Genomic DNA, 21799 nt, shown 5'->3' with positions numbered 1-21799 from the left:
ACTTAGGTCAGGAGATTTTTCCCCTCCAGGCTGCTGTTCCCGGGAGATGTCCCAACGTCTCTAGTCCAGCCCCTAACTCAGCACTCTACACATCCGACGCTTAACGAAAGCTATTCCAACTTTTTACCAGCCGTCTGCAGTCATTTTCACCAGTAGAGCCCGGATGAAAGAGGAGCCCGTAGTAACCACGGCAACCGAAAAACCAGGCGGAAAGGGTGGGGCCCTGGGCGGAAGGGGCGGGGCCCTCGGGCCTTTTCCCGGCGTCCATTTAGTGGCGGGAAAAGCGACCTTTTCTGAGCGCGTTTGCCTGCTGAGTGGTAGCCTTTCCTCTCAACCAGCAATGGAGGAGCAGCCCCAGATGCAAGACGCCGACGAGCCCGCGGACTCCGGAGGGGAAGGCCGGGCAGGCGGGCCACCGCAGGTCGCCGGCGCCCAGGCGGCGCGCAGCGAGGACCGCATGACCCTGCTCCTCAGGTTGTTCCCTTTGGCCTCCTCAGCCGGGGCCAAGTGGGCGTTGTGGCCCGGAACTCCGCCCTTGCTCAGAAGGGCTAGGGTTCGAATTCACGCTCGGTCACGTCAGGTCTCCGTGATTGCCTCATTCACTTAAACTGTTGAAGCTCTTTCTTCATCAGCGAAAAGGAGAGAAAAATGACCCCCTGGAGAGAGGTTACAAGGGTTAAATGAGATAGTCTAGGAAAGTGTTGAGCACAGTGCCCCGGGCCCTTAGAAGCTGTAATTTCTCCTCCTGTTTCCCCGCCCTCCCCCCACCTCTCTGGTTTACAGACAAATTGACTGCCAGAGCTAAACTGGAAGGAAGGTGCCCCTACCATTTCTTTTAGAACTACGACCCTTTGTAACCCAGAAGCTTTATATGTTATAAATTCTACTAAGCGGACGGTGTTTATACTTTTCCACTAAGCGGTTGCTGGGGAAGATTCGATGAGAAGGGACATTCGTCTTCTAAACTAGTGAGCAGAAGAAGGTCCTGGGCCAAATCTGCCTAACTGCCTATTTTTGTGTGACCACTCAAGCTAAGAATAGTTTTTATGTTTAAGTGTTGCAGGGAAAAGATCATAAAAATATTTCATAACACGTGAACTCTATTAGAAATTCAAGTTTCAGTTTCCATAAACAGTTTTATTGGAGTACAACTTTCCTGCCACAAGGGTGGAATTGAGTAGCTAAAACAGAGACCATGTGACTCACAAACCCTAAAAAATTTACTATCAGGTCCTTTACAGAAAAAAATTTGCGGTCCTCTGTTCTATATCATAACAGAGGTAGTTTTAAAAAAATCATTATTGGCTGAGCGCGGTGGCTCACGCCTGTAATCCCAACACTTTGGGATGCCGAGGCAGACGGATCACCTTAAGTCAGGAGTTCAAGACCAGCCTGGCCAACCATGGCCAACATGGTGAAACCCCGTCTCTACTAAAAATACAAAAATTAGCTGGGCGTGGTGGCGGGCGCCTGTAATCCCAGCTACTCAGGAGGCTGAGGCAAGAGAATTGATTGAACCCGGGAGGCAGAGGTTGCAGTGAGCCGAAGATTGTGCCATTGCACTCCAGCCTGGGCAACAGAGCAAGACTCTTGACTCAAAAAAAAAAAAAATTAATTACCGTTTTTTTCTTTCTTAAATGTTTTGAAAAATGAAAAGATGTCTATTTCTTTTTTATTGTTTTTTCCTCCTCACCCTTGCTGTCATCTTAAATTACCATTTGCTCATAGTTTTTCTACTTATGTATGATTTTTGGATTTATAGAACAACTGAAAAACTACATGAATTAGTAATCCAAGGATTAGTATCTTTGTTATTTTTCTGTATCTCCTGATAAAAATCTGTGTTTGTAAATACAGTGGTTTGGGGTTTAATCATTTTGGTCTATTCTTTGTATAGCATCCTCAGTTCAGTCTGGCCTATTAAAAATAATCTTAAACGGCCGGGTGCGGTGGCTCACGCCTGTAATCCCAGCACTTTGGGAGGCCGAGGCGGGTGGATCACAAGGTCAGGAGATCAAGACCATCCTGGCTAACATGGTGAAACCCCATCTCTACTAAAAATACAAAAAATTAGCCGGGCATGGTGGCAGGCGCCTGTAGTCCCAGCTGCTTGGGAGGCTGAGGCAGGAGAATGGCGTGAACCCAGGAGGCGGAGCTTGCGGTGAGCCGAGATTGCGCCACTGCACTCCAGCCTGGGCAAGAGTGCAAGACTCCGTCTCAAAAAAAAAAAAAATCTTAAACACCAATTTTTTAACTTTTCCTGACAGATGCTGTTTTCCCAGTGTATTCCATTTTGTGTCTTCCTCTGAGGCCTTGAAGTTCTTTATACCCATTTTAAATAAAATGAGGCCAAATTAGAAGTTTGTAATTAGGAGTTTAATTATTTATATTTATTTTGTTGTATCAGCTTCCGAAAAAGAATGAGTTGGTTCGTCATATGGTAATGAGTAAAACCTTAATCAATAAATATGTGACTTTATATTCTCTTTATCTGTTTTCAGGCTGAGAGCACAGACAAAACAACAACTCTTAGAATATAAATCAATGGTTGATGCAAGTAAGTATTTTCATTTTCAAATTAGGGTTTTGTTGTTTGTTTGTTTGTTTGAGACAGGGTCTTGCTATCACCCAGGCTGTAATGTAGTGGCGCAGTCTCTGGTTTACTGCAGCCTCAGCCTCCTGGGCTCCAGCAATCCTCCCACCTCAGCCTCCCAAGTAACTGGGACCACAGGCACATGCTACTGCGCCCGTCTAATTTTCTGTATTTTTTTTGTAGACACAGGGTTTTGCCACCACACCTGGCCTCAAATAAGATTTTGTGAGTTTGATGATTAACAGTACTCGAGTGAAAATAAAATTAACTTTACCAAAAATTGTTTATATATGTTATAGTGTGGCAAAACTGGTAAACATGCAAGATATTTATGAAGTATGCTAAGTGTGCTGAAGGAAACAAAGGCATGATAAGAGGGAGGGGCTTCTTTTCATAGGGATGGCTTCTCTAAGAAGATGATTTTAGAGCTCAGATCCAAATGAGAAGAAAGTTTACGTTCCAATAGTCTTTTTGTTCTCTATATAGCTAGTACCATTTTTAAGGGATTGTGACATCCAAAAACTAGATTTAGTTAACACTGTAGAATTTCTATACCTAGGAGACGACAGATGTAAGGCAGGCCACAGGAAGTTTAGTTGTAGCCTTTGAAAGAAGATGTTTATCTAAAATTGACTATCTGCTCTTTTAGAGGCCAAGACAAGAAGATCACTTGAAGCTAAGAGTTTGAGATTAGCCTGGGAAACAAAGTGAGACCTCGTCCCTACAAAAATAAAAAAAACGTAGCCAGATATGGTGATACATACCTGTAGTCCCAGCTGGGACTCACTACAACATCCAACTCTTGGGCTCAAGTGATTGAGTCATTGTACTGTACTCCACTCCACTGGGCAACAGAGTGAGACTGTCAGGCAATCAACAGAGAAATAAGTATTGATTCTTTTACCATTTAAAAAATATATATATGGCTGGGCTTGGTAGCTCACACCTGTAATCCTGGCACTTTGGGAGGCCGAGGCGGGCGGATCACCTGAGGTCAGGAGTTCAAGACCAGCCTGACCAACGTAGAGAAACCCCGTCTCTACTAAAAATACAAAATTAGCTGGGCGTGGTGGTGCATGCCTATAAGCTCAGCTACTCGGGAGGCTGAGGCAGGAGAATCGCTTGAACCTGGGAGGTGGAGGTTGCAGTGACGCGAGATCACGCCATTGCACTCTGGCCTGGGCAACAAGAGCAAAACTCCGTCTCAAAAACAAACAAACAAACAAAAAATATATATATATACACACACACACATATACGTATACGTATATATATGTATATGTATATATATGTGTGTATGTGTATATATGTATATATATGTATATGTATATATATGTGACTGAGACTTTATTGGTTAAAGGATTGTTTTTTACAATAAAGGCATCTATTTTAAGGGTACAATTTGATGAGTTTTGACAAATTTCTAAATCTGTATAATCACTACCACAATCAAGATACAGAACATTTTCGGCTGAGCATGGTGGATCAATCTGTAATCCCAGCACTTTGAGGGGCCAAGGCGAGAGGATTGCTTGAGCCCAGGGCAACCAGCCTGGGAAACATAGCGAGACCCCCATCTCTAAAAAAAACAAATTGGCCAGATGTGGTACCATGTGCCTGTAGTCCCACCCAGCTGAGGTGGGAGGATTACTTAAGCCTGGGATATCAAGGCTGCAGTGAGCCGAGATCACACCACTGCACTACAGCCTGGGTGACAGTGACAGGAGACCCTGTCTCCCCCCAAAAAAGATACAGAACATTTTCTTTTTTTGTTTTTTCTGTTTTTTTTGGTTTTTTTTTTTTTTTTTTGAGACGGAGTCTTGTTCTGTCGCCCAGGCTAGAGTGCAGCGGCGCAATCTTAGCTCACTGCAACCTCCGCCTCCCGGATTCACTGCCTCAGCCTCTCAAGTAGCCAGGATTACAGGCGCCTGCCACCATGGCCGGCTGATTTTTGTATTTTTAGTAGAGACGGGTTTCACCATGTTGGCCAGGCTGGTCTCTTAACTCCTGACCTCAGGTGATCCACCTGCCTCGGCCTCCCAAAGTACTGGGATTACAGGCATGAGCCATCACACCCCTGGCCACACGTGGCTTTTTAAAGCTAATTAAAATGAAATAAAATTTAAAATCAAGTGCATATCAAATGCTCAGTTGCCACATGTGGCCAGTGGCTATCCTATGGGATAGCATAGATAGGAAACATTTCCATCATCACAGGAAGTTCTAGGCTTTTTTCTGTACCATTGAGGTATTTGTTGATCCCTACACAAGTGCCACATAGTCTTTGTTGGTTGGTGTTTTTTTTTTGAGATGATCTCACTCAGCCACCGAGGCTGGAGTGCAGTAGCAAGATTTTGGCTCACTGCAACCCCAACCTCGTGGGCTCAAGCGATCCTCCCACCTCAGCCTCCCGAGTAGCTGGGACTACAGGCATGCACTATTGTGCCTGGCTAATTTTCAGTAGAGGCAGTTTCACTATGTTGCCCAGGCTGGTCTCAAAAGGTTAATCATCATTGAGATGGGCTGTAAATGTAAAATACAGACAGAATAATGTGAAATATGTCATTAGTAATGTTAAACTGACTGCACATTGAAATAATATTTTTGATCTATTGGGTTAAATAAGTATATTAAAATTAAATTTCACTGTTTCTTTTCTGTAATGTGAAAACGACATTTTAAATGATGTCTTTTGCCCTTGTGGCTTACATTATATTCCTTTTGGACAGCACCTCTCTAAAATGTTAGTAACTTCAAAAAATTATTTATTTGCAGGTGAAGAAAAAACTCCAGAACAAATTATGCAAGAAAAGCAAATCGAAGCGTATGTTATATTTAAAAATTTTGTTTATGGTCTTTACTAAGATTTAATCATATTTTCTATTATTTTGTTGTTAGATGGAGTCTCACTATCATGCAGGCTAGAGCGCAGTGGTGTGATCATAGTTCATTGAAGCCACAACCTCCTGGGCTCAAGGGATCCACTGGCCTCAGCCTCCTGAGTAGCTGGAACTACAGGCTCATTGTACCACACCTGACTTTCTTTCTTTCTTTTTTTTTTTTTTTAAATATTTTAGGGCCAGGCACGGTGACTCATGCCTGTAATCCCAGCACTTTGAGAAGCCAAGGTGGGTGGATCACCCGAGGTCGGGAGTTCGAAACCAGCCTGACCAACATGGAGAAACCCCATCTCTACTGAAAATACAAAATTAGCCGGGCATGATGGCACATGCCTGTAATCCCAGCTACTCGGGAGGCTGAGGCAGGAGAATTGCTTGAACCCGGGAGGCGGAGGTTGCGGTGAGCCAAGATTGCGCCATTGCACTCCAACCTGGGTAATGAGCAAAACTCCGCCTCAAAAATATATATATATTTTGTAGAGATGGGGCCTCATTTTGTTGCCCAGGCTGTTCTCAAATTCCTGGCCTCAAGTAATCCTCCACCTTGGCCTCCTAAAGTTCTGGGATTGTAGGCAAGAGCCACTGAGCCTGGTCATAATCTCATTTTTCTATGCTATAGCATTGTTTTTATTTTTCCTTTCCTTTATTTTTCCAAATAACTTGTGATGCATATATTGGGAAGTTGTTAATTTGGGATGGAGATTTATATGTACACAAGTGATCACATTAGAACTTTCTGGCCTCCCTTTTTATAAGATACTAAGTGAAGTAGCTCAGGGGCATTAGTTTACCAAATGTGTAAATACACATTGGTATATTGAGCCTGTAGAATACTTGTATTTAGATAGAGGTGTTTTACTTTTTTAAGGGCTTATTTTATACATTTATTTCAATAATGTCTTTTTCTGATATTGCTGAAATTCTTTTGCTCATGTTTCTTTGATAGTAAAATTGAAGACCTGGAAAATGAAATTGAAGAGGTAAAAGTTGCTTTTGAGATAAAAAAGCTTGCATTAGACAGGTAATTATTACATTTTAAATATAAGCATTGTGAACTGACTGCAAAATGGGTATGAGGGGAAAGTGGAGGGAATCTTTTAACTGGGCTGAGTGAATTAGTCAAGCACAGTGATGATTAGATAATGGTCACACAAAATTTTTATTTTATTATTGTTATAATTTTTTAATTTGACAAGGTCTCACTCTTGCCCATGCTGGAGTACAGCGACATGATCACTGCTCACTGTAGCCTCAACCTCCCAAGCTCAAGCAATCCTCCTGCCTCAGCCTCTGGAGCAGCTGGGACTACAGGCATGCAAAACCACGCTTGGCTAATTTTTTTTATTTTTTATGGAGATGGGGGTCTCACTGTGCCCAGGCTGGTCTTGAACTCCTAGACTCAAGCGATCTTCTCACCTCAGCCTCCCCAAAATGCTGGGATTACACAAGGCCAGCCTGGTCACACAGATTTTGAGCCCTGAGAGAAAATTTGCATTACAGATGCTCCTCAATTTGCAATGGGTTTAGGTCCTGATAAACCCATTGTAAGTTGAAAATATGGTAAGTGAAAAATGCATTTAATACACCTAACCTGGCTGGGCGCGGTGGCTTGCGTCTGTAATCCCAGCACTTCGGGAGGCCAAGGTGGGTGGATCACCTGAGGTCAGGAGTTCAAGACCAGCCTGACCAACAATGCAAAACCCTGTCTCTACTAAAAATACAAAAATTAGCCAGGTGTGGTGGTGTGTGCCTGTAATCCCAGCTACTAGGGAGGCTGAGGCGGGAGAATCACTTAAACCCAGGAGGCAGAGGTTGCAGTGAGCTGAGATGACGCCACCGTGCACTCCATTGTGGGTGACAGAGCAAGATTCCCTCTCAAAAAACAAAAAAAAAGTTTTAAAGTTTATAGTCATATATGGTTTTGTATTCCCTAAGTCCTTCATTTCAGGCCCATCCTGATCTTTGTAGTGCCTTAATCCTTCCACTGGCTTTGCACAAAAGTAGATGGTTCAGAGAACTCATTCAGCTCAGGCCAGGTTTCAGATTCACCTGGCCCCTCATTCTGGCATTGTATACCCACACGCAACAGCCCTATCCATCTTGGTGTTATTTCATATTTTTGTGTTTTATTTCTCAAAGTATTTCTCTTACAATAATATTTTAAAACCTACTTCTGTTTTATGTATATTTGAAGGGAAATCAATCTTTTTCATGTTTTGAATTTTTTTAATGTACCACAAATGTTATCCATGTTTTATAATGCAAGCTTTTTCCCTCTCATAGGATGAGACTTTCAACTGCACTTAAAAAAAACCTGGAGAAAATTAGCACCCAGTCTAGGTATGATTTTTTTTTTCTCTGGATTCGGTAAGGATGGGATCTGCATAGTGACTTTAGTTTTGTGAATTTTAAAAAATTATTACTGCCAACTACCTTTGTCTGGGGAATAAGGAAAGTGATGAAATTTTTGTAGGTCCTCCCCAGAATTACAGCAACTTTTGTAGTTCTAATTATATTTTGTTCCGTATGGATTGTAACTGTAAGAAGCAGAAGAGTTTATCCAGAAGATTGGAAAATTTTAAGGGAAAGCTTTAAAAGTTCATTTTCTTCAGTATTTACTATAAATCAGGAACAGGGCTATCTCATTTAATCCATCCAAAACACAGTGAGATAGGAAATACACTCCTCATTTTTTATTGGTAGAAATGAGCTTATTTGGATCAAACAATTTCCCAAGGGATATAATATAAAGACTAGCAGGTCTCAGCAAACTGTCACAAGGACAAAAAACCAAACACCGCATGTTCTCACTCATAGGTGGGAATTGAACAATGAGAAAACATGGACACAGGAAGGGGAACATCACACACTGGGGACTGTTGTGGGGTGGGGGGAGTGGGGAGGGATAGCATTAGGAGATATACCTAATGCTAAATGACGAGTTAGTGGGTGCAGCACACCAACATGGCACATGTATACATATGTAACAAACCTGCACGTTGTGCACATGTACCTTAAAACTTAAAGTATAATAATAATAAAATTTTTAAAATAAATAAATAAAAAATAAAAATTATGAGCAAAAAAAAAAAAAAAAAGTCTAGCAGGTCAGGTCCTCTGTATCCTGGTGTCTGGCCTCAGAGGTCTTATCTATGATCTTTTTTTTTTTTTTTTTTTTTTTTTTGAGACAGTCTTGCTCTGTCGCCCAGGCCGGAGTGCAGTGGCACGATCTCGGCTCACTGCAACCTCTGCCTCCCGGGTTCACGCCATTCTCCTGCCTCAGCCTCCCGAGCAGCTGGGACTACAGGCGCCCACCACCACGCCCAGCTAATTTTTTGTATTTTTAGTAGAGACGGGGTTTCACTGTGTTAGCCAGGATGGTCTCGATCTCCTGACCTCGTGATCCACCCGCCTCGGCCTCCCAAAGTCCTGGGATTACAGGTGTGACCCACTGCACCCGGCCTCTTACCTATGATCTTATCTCCCAAAGCTCTTGTGATAAAATATCCCCTTCCCTTGAGCACCAGGAAAATTCCTGCATGGGTATAAGCACTTTTTTTTTTTTGGAGACGGAATCTCGCTCTGTCACTCAGACTGGAGTGCAGCTCACTCCAACCTCCATCTCTCTGGTTCAAGCAATTCTCGTGCCTCAGCCTCCTGAATAGCTGGGATTACAGGCACCTGCTACAACTCCCAGGTAATTTTTGTATTTTTAGTAGAGACGGGGTTTCACTATGTTGGCCAGGCTGGTCTGACCTAGGCACTTCTATCGTGAGTATCTTAGCCCACACTGCTACACATTTTCCCATATTCCAGCTAAATCCAGGATTACATAAATCCAAAAATCTGAATTTGAACACTCATAACTTTTTCTCTCCCATAAAAGGAGAGTTTAGCTTGGGTACAGAGGCTCATGCCTGTAATCCCAGCACTTTGGGAGCCTGAGGCAGGAGGATAGCTTGAGCCCAGGCGTTTGAGATCAGCCTGGGCAACATAGTGAGTCCTCATCTCTACAAAAAATTTTTAAAAATTAGCCAGGCATGGTGGAGCCACCAGTAGTCCTTGCTACTCCAGAGGCTGAGGGGAGAGGATCAGCCTCCTGCCTTGATTCTAGGAGGTCATGGGGCTGCAGTAAGCTGTGATCTTGCCACAGCACCTTAGCCTGGGCAATAGTAAGACCCCATCTGAAAAACAAACAAAAAAAGACATTCTTGAGTTAAAGGTGTGGGGTGCAGGACAGCAGGACAGATTCATCACGTTGTTACTGAAATGTCAGGGCTTTGGTCTAGGTCCTGTTGCTTGCTGCACAGAAATGTAATCACTGACATGAGTGTTGTGAGGAAGAAGGCTTTGAGTACTGTAGCCAAAGAGAGGGGAGATCAGTCTCATCTCCTAGATGGACTAAAATTAAGGAGGTGTTTTGTTTTGTTTTGTTTTTTTGAGACAGGGCCTCACTCTGTTGCTCAGGCTGGAGTGCAGTGGCGTGATCCTAGCTCACTGCCACCTTCACCTCCCAGGTTCAAGTGATCCACCTCAGCCTCCCAGGTAGCTGGGACTACAGGTGCCCACCACCGTGCCTGGCTAATTTTTGTATTTTTTGTAGAGATGGGGTTTTGCCATGTTGCCCAGGCTGGTCGCGAACTGCTGAGCTCAAAGGGATCCACCTGCGTTGGCCTTCCAAAGTGCTGAGATTACAGGTGTGAACCACCACACCCTGCCAAATGAAGGGTTTATATAGCAGGGAAGATATGTACCCATGTATGGGAAGACAGGAATTAGGGAGGGGTAAGGAAGAGGAGTTAGTCAATAGGAAGCAGGTTAGGCAATCATGATGGGTGAGGGGTCTGATGTCTTATTGTCTAGAGGGTGTGATCTTATAAGTTTCAGTTCCTTGATACTATCTGGGAGTCCTGATGGTTTCCTGAGAAGGGAACTCAGATAAGACAGTTGTAACTTTCTCAAGCTTTAAGACTGGGAGGGTCAGTTTCTATGTTTATTCAAAAGAAATCATAAACATCAGTTCTGTGGGACAATTGGGCCAGTTTCACTGTTGACACCAAAAAACAGAAGGGTCAGGCCGGTGCGGTGGCTCACGCCTGTAATCCCAGCACTTTGGGAGGCCGAGGCAGGCGGATCATCTGAGATCAGAAGTTCAAGACCAGCCTGGCCAACATGGTAAAACCCTATCTCTACTAAAAATGCAAAAATTAGCCGGGCGTGGTGGCAGGTACCTGTAATCCCAGCTACTCGGGAGGCTGAGGCAGGAAAATTCGCTTGAACCCAGGAGGCGAAGGTTGCAGTGAGCTGAGATTGTGCCACTACACTCCAGCCTGGGCAACAGAGTGAGAATCTGTCTCAAAAAAAAAAAAAAAAAAAACCAGAAAGGTCAAATAGGCTGAGGCAGTGTTTTATTAGCACATTTTAAAGTTTATAACTGTTAAATTAATTGGAATGCAACTGGAATGCCATTAGGCAGAACCATCTTTAGCCTTGAGCTCCATCACCTTGGGATTCCTATGTAAGCCTGATGTAAACAGTAAAATGGAACTTAAGCTTACCCAATGAGAAACTGCCAACTAACTTCTAACTAGAGATGATCCACTTTAACAAACCAATTAAATTTTGTCTTCTATGAACACCTTATAAAAGCTTCCTCACTCAACTCCCACAGTAGAGCACTTAACAGCTTATAATCCTGTGCTGCCAGATGCATGAATTGTCTTCTCAAATAAACTTGTTAGATTTTAATATGCCTAAATTTATCTTTTAAGACAACCAAATATAGCTGTAAATAGTAGAAAAATGAGTTCAGCTCTCCCAGGTTTGTGCATATTCCCCTTTTGACCTTCTCAGTTAGTTGCTTCTACAGTGTTTTTCACACCTGGCTGATTATCAGAATAATGTCTATTATAGTGATCACATTGTTGGTCCTATCCCAAACTTTCTGAATCAGTGTATCTTTTTTTTTTTTTTTTTTTTGAGACGGAATCTTGCTCTATCACCCAGGCTGGAGTGCAGTGGCACGATCTGCTTGGCTCACTGCAACCTCTGCCTCCCAGGTTCAAGCGATTCTCCTGCCTCGGCCTCCTGAGTAGCTGGGATTACAGACACACACCATCACACCTGGCTAATTTTTGTATTTTTAGTAGAGATGGGGTTTTGCCATGTTGGCCAGGCTAATCTCGAGCTTCTGACTTCAAGGGATCCACTGTACCTGACCTTTTTTTTTTTTAAATAAAGATGTGGTCTTGCTATATTGCCCAGGTCTCAAAACTCCTGAGCTCAAGCAATCCTCCTGCCTCAGCCTCCAAAAGTGCTGGGATTACAGGCATGAGCCACTGAACCAGGCCCCGAATCAGCATATCTGAAGGTCAGGAACTAGGAATCCTTACTTAACGAACCTCCCAAGTGACTGTGGCACTCTGAAGTATGAGAGCCACTGCTCTGCGCAGTCTTATTCCATACTGTTTTGCTCCAGCCATACCAAACTACTTGATCTAGGTAATTACTTCATATCCTTATTCCACCCTGTGCATAACTCTGGTTCATATTTGTTACTGCTCTATAGTATGATTGTGGATTTATTTTTCTCCACTAGATTCGTTCCTCTTTGAAAACAGATACTGTGTTTTATTTTATTTTACATTCCTGGCACCTGGCGTAGTTCTTGAAAGCATGTAGTAAGTACTCAAAAATATTTGTTAAAGAAGTAAAAAAGCAGTTTGTTCCTTGAAACTATTCTGTATGCTGCAATACAGATGCATGTAATTATACATATGTCAAAACCCAAAGAATGGGTGGGGCCTCAGTAGCTCATGTCTATAATCCTACCACTTTGGGAGGCTGAAGAGGGAGGATTGCTTCAACCCTGGAATTCCAGACCAGTCTGGGCAACATAGGGAGACCCCGTCTCTACAAAAAATGTAAAAATTAGTGGGACATGGTAGTGTATGCCTATAATCCCAGCTGCTTCTGAGGCTGAGGCAGGATGATCGCTTGAGCCCAGGAGGTGAGGTTGCAGGAAGCTGTGATTGTGCCACTGCACTCCAGCCTGGGTGGCAGAGCGAGACCCTGTCACAGAAAACAAACCCGTAGGCTATACACAAGCAAGAGTGAACCTTGATGTAAAATCCGGACTTTGGGTAACAATGATGTGTCGATATAGGTTTGTTGATTGTAACAAATGTGCCACTTTGGTGTAGGGGATGTTGATAATGGGAGAGGCTATGCATGTGTCAGGGGTAGGGTGTATATGAGAAATCTCTGTACCTTCCACTCGGTTTTGCTGTGAAACTAAAATTGCTCTAAAAAATACATTCAAAACAAAAGCAGCTTGTTAAAATTGCTCTAAAAAATACATTCAAAATAAAAACTAAAATTGCTCTAAAAAATAAATTCAAAACAAAAGCAGCTTGTTAGGAAGTTATTAGGGTGTTTCCTCTCTAAATATGAAATTTTTAGAAATGTTCCCACATTTTTAAATTTGGTATTCTTCAATGTCTGTGACCAAACATTTTTCTAGGGAAATGCATATCTAGTTTTAACAGAAATTTAGTTTACATCAAACTTTTCCAGATTTATTTTGTTAAACTGACTTTTTATCCAAGTGTACGGTGGATTTAATGAAAGTAAGTTTTCACTCATTGATTCCTTCATTAATGACAGTTATTATTTTTAATTAAGTTACAAATAACCTTAATAAATCATCTTTTTGTTTCCTTTTCAGTGTGCTCATGGATAACATGAAACACCTATTAGAGCTAAATAAATTAATAATGAAATCACAGCAGGTAAACTTACACATTAGGCTGATTATGCATTCTCATGATTTTACTCTCAACTTCTTGCTGGTAACTGTATTGTATATGATTAAATAGATTGTCCAAAGGGAATGCTAATGATTGGAATTCGCTGTCATTGAGTTCTCTCTTTTTTTCAAAATTCTATTATTTCTGACTAATGTTGAACATTATCTACTTATAATTTAAGTTACTGTCTTCCTTTTGCTGTCTGGAAATAGAGGAATTGAAAACTGGAACTTTAGATAACTAAGGCTAGTAGATAAACTCAGTGATTTAAGTATTACAGGTTTGTCCTTACATACAGTAATGTGCTTTAACTTTTTTATTTTTAATAACAGGAATCTTGGGATTTAGAGGAAAAACTGCTTGATATTAGAAAGAAGAGATTGCGTATGTAGAACACTTTTTTTTGGCAGAACACATTTTGCTTACTTTATAGATTGATAAGGCCAGATCTCTTAGCCACTGAGAAATTTCCTAATTTCCGACTTCCAAAATTCCTTAAAATTTTTGACATGGCAACTTAAAAAGTGATATAAAGTACATTTTGTTCTGTTTATTCTCATTATTTTAGAACTTTATTTTCGTTTTTTGTTTGCTTTTTCTGAGACAGAGTCTTGCTCTATCACCCAGGTGGAATGCAGTGACTTGATCTTGGCTCACTGCAACCTCTGCCTCCCAAATTCAAGTGATTCTCCTGCATCAGCCTCCTGAATAGCTGGAACTACAGGCACCCACCACCATGCCTGGCTAATTTTTGTATTTTTATGTTAAAAAAATTTTTTTAATATGGTATTTTTTTTTGGAGACAGAATCTCACTCTGTTGCCCATGCTGGAGTGCAGTGGCATGATCTTGGCTCACTGCATCCTCCGCCTCCTGGGTTTGAGCAATTCTTGTGCCTCAGCCTCCAGAGTAGCTGAGATTACAGGCATGTCCTATCACACCTGGCTAGTTTTCGTATTTTTTTAGTAGAGATTTCACCATGTTGGCCAGGCTGGTCTTGAACTCCCGACCTCAGATGATCCACCTGCCTCGGCCTCTCAAAGTGCTGGTTATAGGCGTGAGCCACTGCACCTGGCCAAATTTTTGTATTTTTAGTAGGGACGGGATTTCACTTCGTTGGTCAGGCTGGTCTCAAACTCCTGACCTCAAGTGATCCGCCTGCCTTGGCCTCCCAAAGTGCTGGGATTACAGGCGTGAGCCACAGTGCTGTGCCTCATTAGTTTAGAACTTTAAATCACAAAATTAATACATTCTCAGAAGGGGAAAAATAAAAGGATGTAGTAAATTATAATGCAAAAATCATGCCTCTTTTCTGTGTGACCACAGTTTGGTATTTATCAGTCTAGACTTTTCCATATCCATATAAACATTTATATGGACATGGAAATTTCTATATATATATAGAGAGAGAGAATTTCTATATATATATAAATTATATATATAATTATATATATTTATATATTATATATAAATTATATTTATATATTATATATAAATTATATATATAATTTATATATTTATATATTATATATAAATTATATATATAATTATATATATTTATATATTATATATAAATTATATATATAATTATATATATTTATATATTATATATAAATTATATATATAATTATATATATTTATATATTATATATAAATTATATATATAATTATATATATTTATATATTATATATAAATTATATATATAATTATATATATTTATATATTATATATAAATATATAATATGTAAATATAATTTCTAAATGATCAAATGATATGTATGGATCTACAGCCTTATCACTTAATTTATCATGACATGAGATGGTTTTTTGCATTGAAACTGTTGGAATGTTTATTTCAAAGGCAATACACACTGTAGAACATTTGGAAATAAAGGTATACAAAGGAAAAGTTAAATTTTTTTTATTTTCCATCAAAAGATAATCAGTCTTCAAAGCTTTTTTCAGATAAGGGTCTTGTTCTGTCACCCAGGCTGGAGTGCAGTGGCGTGATCATAGTTCTTTGCAGTTCAGTGCAGCTTTGAACTCCTGGGCTCAAGCCATCCTCCCACCTCAGCTCCCAAGTAGCTGGGAATACAAGTGCACTCCACCATGCCCAGCTAACTTTTTTGTTTTTTGTTGACATCGAATCTTGCTGTGTTACCCAGGTTTGTCTTGAACTTCTGCCCTCAACGATCCTCCTGCCTTGGACTCCCAAAGTGCTAGGATTACAGGCATGAGCTACCGCACCTGGCTTGTATTTCTTTTTTTTTTTTTTTTTTTTTTTTTTGTGAGATGCTGTCTCGCTCTGTCACCCAGGCTGGAGTGCAGTGGTGCAGTCTTGGCTCACTGCAACTTCTGCTTCCCGGGTTGAAGAAATTCTCTGCCTCAGCTTCCCGAGTAGCTGGGATTACATGCGCCAACCAGCATGCCTGGCTAATTTTTTGTATTTTTAGTAGAGACAGGGTTTCACTGTCTTGGCCAGGCTGGTCTTGAACTCCTGATCTCGTGATTCATCCACCTCTGCCTCCCAAAGTGTTGGGATTACAGGTATGAGCCATCGCACCCAGCCATTTTTTTTCTTTTTCTTTTTTTTTTTTTTGAGATGGAGTCTCCCTCTGTCGCCCAGGCTGGAGTGCAGCGGTGCGATCTCAGCTCATTGCAAGCTCCACCTCCTGGATTCAAGTGATTCTCCGGTCTCAGCCTTCTGAGTAGCTGGGACTACAGGCACCCGCCACCACGCCCAGCTAATTTTTTGTATTTTTAGTAGAGACGGTGTTTCACCGTGTTAGCCAGGATGGTCTTGATCTCCTGACCTCGTGATCCACCCACCTCAGCCTCCCAAAGTGCTGGGATTACAGGCATGAGCCACCTCGCCCGGCCAACCTTTTTTTGTTTGTTTGTTTGTTTTTGTTTTGAAATAGTTTCGCTCTGTTGTCCAAGCTGGAGTGCAGTGGCGCGATCTTGGCTCTGCAACCTCTGTCTCCTGGATTCAAGCCATTCTTCTGCGTCAGCCTCCCGAGTAGCTGGGATTACAGGCGTGCCACCACGCCTGGCTAATTTTTGTATTTTTAGTAGATACAGGGTTTCACCATGTTGTCCAGGCTGGTCTCGAACTCCTCACCTCAAAGTGTTCTCCCCGCCTCTGCCTCCCAAAGTGCTGGGATTATAGGCGTAAGCCACTGTGACCGGCCTTTTTGTTTTTTGAGACAGGGTCTTGTTCTGTTACTCAGGCTGGAGGCACACTCATGGCTCACTACAGCCTCAACTTCCTGGACTCGAGCAATCCTTTCACCTCAGCATCCCTGATAGTTGGGACTACAGGTGCATGCCACCATGCCTGGCTAATTGTTTTTTTTCTGTAGATATCTTTTTTTTTTTTTTTTTTTTGAGACGGAGTCTCGCTCTGTCACCCAGGCTGGAGTGCAGTGGCACTATCTCAGCTCACTGCAAGCTCCACCTCCCGAGTTCACACCATTCTTCTGCCTCAGCCTCCTGAGTAGCTGGGACTACAGGCACCCGTCACCACGCCCGGCTAATTTTTTTGTATTTTTAGTAGAGACCGGATTTCACCATATTAGCCAGGATGGTCTCCATCTCCTGACCTCGTGATCCACCCTCCTCGACCTCCCAAAGTGCTGGGATTACAGGCATGAGCCACCATGCCCGGCCTTTTTTTCTGTAGATTTCTTAAGTTTATTTTTCTATAGAGACAGGATTCATTCACCATGTTACACAGGCTGGTATAGAACTCCTGGGCTCAAGTGATCTGCCCACCTTGGCCTCCCAAAGTGCTAAGATTACAGACGGGATCCCGTGATCCACTGTGCCTGGCCAGATTTGTTGGTTGGGTTTTTTTTTTTTTATACGGAATTTCTCTCTTGTTGCCCAGGCTGGAGTGCAATGGCGTGATCTCGGCTCACTGCACCTCCGCCTCTCAGGTTCAAGCGATTCTCCTGCCTCAGCCTCCCGAGTAGCTGGGATTACAAGCGCCCGCCACCACTCCCGGCTAATTTTGTCTTTTTAGTAGAGACGGGGTTTCTCCACATTGGTCCGGCTGGTCTCGAACTCCCTACCTCAGGTTATCCACCCACCTCGGCCTCCCAAAGTGCTGGGATTATAGGCATGAGCCACCGTGCCCAGCCGGTTTTTTGTTTGTTTGTTTGTTTTTATTGAGATGGAGTTTCGCTCTTGTCACCCAGGCTGGAGTGCAATGGCGTGATCTCGGCTCACTACAACCCCTGTCTCCCAGGTTCAAGCAGTTCTCCTACCTCAGCCTCCTGAGTAGCTGGGATTACATGGGATTACAGGCGCCTGCCACCATGCCCCACTGATTTATATTGTTAGTAGAGACGGGTTTCATCATGTTGGCCAGGTTGGTCTCCAACTCCTGACCTCAGGTGATCCACCCTCCTCAGCCTCCCACAGTGCTGATAACAGGCATGAGTCACTGCACCCTGCTCAGATTTGTCATTTGTAAACATTATATAGATTTGCCTGTTAGCAAATAATCTCAGGGTCATTAGTAGTATTGGTCATCTTGTCTATTCCCCCCATGTTTTTTTAAGTAGAATCAGGGTCTTGCTATGTTTCCCAGGGTGGTCTCGAACTTCTGGCGATCTTCCTGCCTCAGCCTTCCAAAGTGTTGGAATTATAAGAATGAGCCACCCATGCTCAGGCTATACCCTTTTGATGATTCATTTTCTCCACTGCATTCCAACCTCCTTTAATATACATTAATGTTGAAGAACAGGCCCCTGAAATACATCCATTTATATTTCCAAGTAGTTTAATTCTTAGACTATTTCCAGTAATACAAAAAATGATTGATGATGTTTATCCCTGGAGAGGGGAATCTTACTTTTTTTTTTTTCCTGAGACAGAGTTTCACTCTTGTTGCCCAGGCTGGAGTGCAATGGTGCAATCTCAGCTTACTGCAACCTCTGCCTCTGGGTTCAAGTGATTCTCCTGCCTCAGCCTCCTGAGTAGCTGGGATTATAGGCACATGTCACCATGCCCAGCTAATTTTTGTATTTTTCATAGAGATGGGGTTTCGCCATGTTGACGGGGCTGGTCTCGAACTCCTGACCTCAGGTGATCCGCCCACCTCGGCCTCCCAAAGTGCTGGGATTACAGGTGTGAGCCACCGTGCCTGGCCAAATAAGATTAATTTTAAATGAAAAGTAAGATTCCTTGGCCGGGCGCGGTGGCTCACGCCTGTAATCTCAGCACATTGGGAGGCCGAGGCGGGTGGATCACTGGAGGTCAGGAGTTGGAGACTAGCCCAGCCAACATGGCAAAACCCCTATCCTATACTAAAAATGCAAACATTAGCCAGGTGTGGTGGTGGGCGCCTGTAATCCCAGCTATTCAGGACGCTGAGGCAGGAGAATCACTTGAACCCCTGGGAGGCAGAGGCTGCAGTGAGCCGAGATCGTACCACTGCACTCCAGCCTAGGCAACAGTGAGACTCCATCTCAAAAAATAATAATAAAATAAATGTTTATATGTTTCATTTTTGTAATTTAAGAGGGAAAAATATATGTATTTCCTACCTATTTTGGCAACCCAAAATAAGCCCTCATTACATGATGCCACTTGAAACATCTGTAGACAGCTGTTATTGTCATACAGAAATACCTGGAACATTTCACCAAGGGCATTGCTAAGTACAAAATTAAAATATTGTTATTTTGCACCAGGATCGTAATAAAGTTGCAACCTAAAATGCTGCTTATTAAAATTTTTCTCTTGACTAAAATAACCAAGAAGTGATCTGCTTCATAATTTTTCAAGATCCTTGTTTATAGAGGTATTATATATGGTATATTATTTTGTTTTTAACCTAACAGAATTAAAACAAGCTTCAGAAAGTAAGCTTTTAGAAATACAGACTAAAAAGAACAAACAGAAGATTGATTTGGACAGTATGGAAAACTCAGAGAGGATAAAGATCATACGACAAAACCTACAGATGGAGATAAAAATTACTACTGTTATTCAACATGTGTTCCAGGTAACATTTATATAAACTAGCAAGAGTTTTAATCTTGTTGCCCAGGCTGGAGTGAAGTGGCTCGATCTCAGCTCATTGCAAACTCCGCCTCCTGGTTCAAGCAATTCTCCTGTCTCAGCCTCCTGAGTAGCTGGGATTACAGGCGTCCACCACCATGCCCGGCTAATTTTTAAATTTTTAGTAGAGACGGGGTTTCACCATGTTGGCTAGGCTGGTCTCAAACCCCTCACCTTAGGTGATCCGTCTGCCTCAGCCTCCCAAAGTGCTGGGATTACAGGCATGAGCCACTGCGCCTGGCCAACTATTTGATGATGCTATCATACAGTATTGACTTAACTTTCAGCTAGTTTTTGATCTTGATGAAATAATTCAATGTTTAATATTGGTCTGTTTGTATATATCTGGAATGTGTGTATACTTAATGTTTAAGGTCTTGATTTTTCTTTTTTCTTTTTTCAGACGGAGTCTTGCTCTGTAGCCCAGGCTGGAGTGCAGTGGCATGATCTCGGTCCATTGCAACCTCCTCCTGGGTTCAAGCGATTCTCCTGCCTCAGCCTCCTGAGTAGCTGGGATTATAGGCATCTGCCACCACACCTGGCTAATTTTTGTGTTTTTTGGTAGAGATGGGGTTTCGCCATGTTGGCCAGGCTGGTCTCGAACTCCGATGTCAGGTGATCCACCTGCCTCAGCCTCCCAAAGTGCTGGGATTACAGGCTTGAGCCACTGCACCCAGCACGCTGCAAGTATTTTTAACAAGTAAAACCTATCCATGGAAACTGATGAGGCATAAAAAATTATTGTAAACATTGTAAATATTCCCTAACATTATGGAGATCAAGGCTAAAGCCTTACTAAAAGTGGAAATGAAAGTAGAAGAATGCTGCTGGGTGTGGTGGCTTATGCCTGTAATCCCAGCAGTTTGGGAGGCCAAGGCGGGTGGATCACGAGGTCAGGAGTTTGAGGCCAGCCTGGCCAAGAGACCAGCTGAGCCAATACATTGAAACCCTGTCTCTGCTAAAAATACAAAAATTAGCCGGGTGTGGTGGTGGGCGCCTGTAATCCCAGCTACTCGGGAGGCTGAGGCAGGAGAATTGCTTGAACCCGGGAGGCGGAGGTTGCAGTGAGCTGAAGACCGCACCATTGCACTCCAGCCTGGGTGACACAGAGCAAGACTCCGACTCAAAAAAAAAAATAGAAGAATGTATTATCATTTTTTTCTTATGATCACAGAGCTACACATGTAGTAAATGTTAATTACTTGATAAGATTCATGAAAAATGATATTCTAAAATCTTGTTAAATTTTTAAAGTACTTGTAACTTTAAAACAATTTTTTTTCTTTACAGAACCTTATTTTGGGGAGTAAAGTCAATTGGGCAGAGGATCCTGCCCTTAAGGAAATTGTTCTGCAGCTTGAGAAGAATGTCGACATGATGTAATAAGAATTCATTTCTGACATATTTTACATTTCTGGCAATCTCAACTCTTATTTGGAATACTTCTGTGCGTTTGTCTGTCCACCGTAATTTTAGAAAAGCATATCCATAACGTTTACAGTTGTAGTACAGTTGTGGTTAGTTATTTGTAGTGGGATTGAAAGTAATTTTTTTCTTTTTATATTTCTATATTTAGTTTGTTTTTTTGTTGTTGTTGTTTTTTGAGATGGAGTCTCGCTTTGTTGCCCAGACTGGAGGGCAGTGGCGCGATCTCGGCTCACTGCAACCTCTGCCTCCCGGGTTCAAGCAGTTCTGCCTCAGCCTCCCAAGTAGCTGTGACTAAAGGTGCACGCCGCCATGCCCAGCCTATTTTTTGTATTTTAGTAGAGACGGGGTTTCACCGTGTTGCCCAGGCTGCTCTCAGAACTCCTGAGCTCAGGCAGTCCACCGCCTCGGCCTACCAAAGTGCTAGGATTACAGACGTAAGCCACCGAGCCTGGTCTAGTTTGCATTTTTTTTTCTATCAGTTTTATAAGTTAAGAAATAAAAGGAATTAATGTTACTCTGTCTTATTTTTTTAATTCATGCCCTTTACAAACAGTAGTACTCTTAGTAATTATAAAATAGAACTTGTCACTTTTTATAGCATCGCAATCCGTTTTTGAAAAACTCTAATTTGAACACTTTATTAATTTGGAGCTGTTGAACATTTTTACAGCTAATGTAGTATTTTCAACATTTTTTTTTTTCCCCTTGAGATAGAGGCTCGCTCTGTCACCCAGGCTGGCATGCACTAGTGCTATTTCAGCTCACTGCAACCTCCACCTCCTGGGTTCAAGCAGTCCTCATGCCTAAGCCCCCTGAGTAGCTGAGATTACAGGTGTGGCCCACCATGCCCAGCTAATTTTTTGTATTTTCAGTTGAGACGGTGGTTTCACCATGTTGGTCAGGCAGGTCTCGAGCTCCTGACCTCAAATTATCTGACCACCTCAGCCTCCCAGACTGCTAAGATTACAGGCATGAGCCACTGCACCTGGCCTCAACATTCT

General features: G+C 42.3%; 1 protein-coding gene across 1 annotated transcript; it reads left to right on the top strand.

Annotated features, from left to right (window-relative positions):
* The first annotated feature begins 219 nt into the window (after positions 1-219).
* Positions 220-21312, top strand: CENPH (centromere protein H). Its single transcript, XM_003806789.4, has 9 exons — positions 220-474; positions 2502-2557; positions 5369-5417; positions 6440-6514; positions 7777-7833; positions 13220-13283; positions 13634-13685; positions 19151-19314; positions 20661-21312. The coding sequence occupies exons 1-9, from the start codon at positions 341-343 to the stop codon at positions 20751-20753; spliced, it is 744 nt and encodes a 247-aa protein (XP_003806837.1). The 5' UTR covers positions 220-340; the 3' UTR covers positions 20754-21312.
* Positions 21313-21799: the final 487 nt, after the last annotated feature.

This window comes from Pan paniscus, chromosome 4 (assembly GCF_029289425.2).
Source record: "Pan paniscus chromosome 4, NHGRI_mPanPan1-v2.0_pri, whole genome shotgun sequence".
NCBI classification, from domain to species: Eukaryota; Metazoa; Chordata; class Mammalia; order Primates; family Hominidae; genus Pan; species Pan paniscus.
Note: the sequence above shows the minus strand (reverse complement) of the source record. Positions and strands in the feature narration are given on the sequence as shown.

Bases quoted from the DNA above. Each gene is read 5' to 3' on its own strand.
- CENPH (XM_003806789.4), top strand. From the start codon at position 341: ATGGAGGAGCAGCCCCAGATGCAAGACGCCGACGAGCCCGCGGACTCC. The intron at 13,284-13,633 runs GTAAACTTACAC...TTTTAATAACAG, and splicing joins TAATAATGAAATCACAGCAG to GAATCTTGGGATTTAGAGGA. The intron at 19,315-20,660 runs GTAACATTTATA...TTTTCTTTACAG, and splicing joins TTATTCAACATGTGTTCCAG to AACCTTATTTTGGGGAGTAA.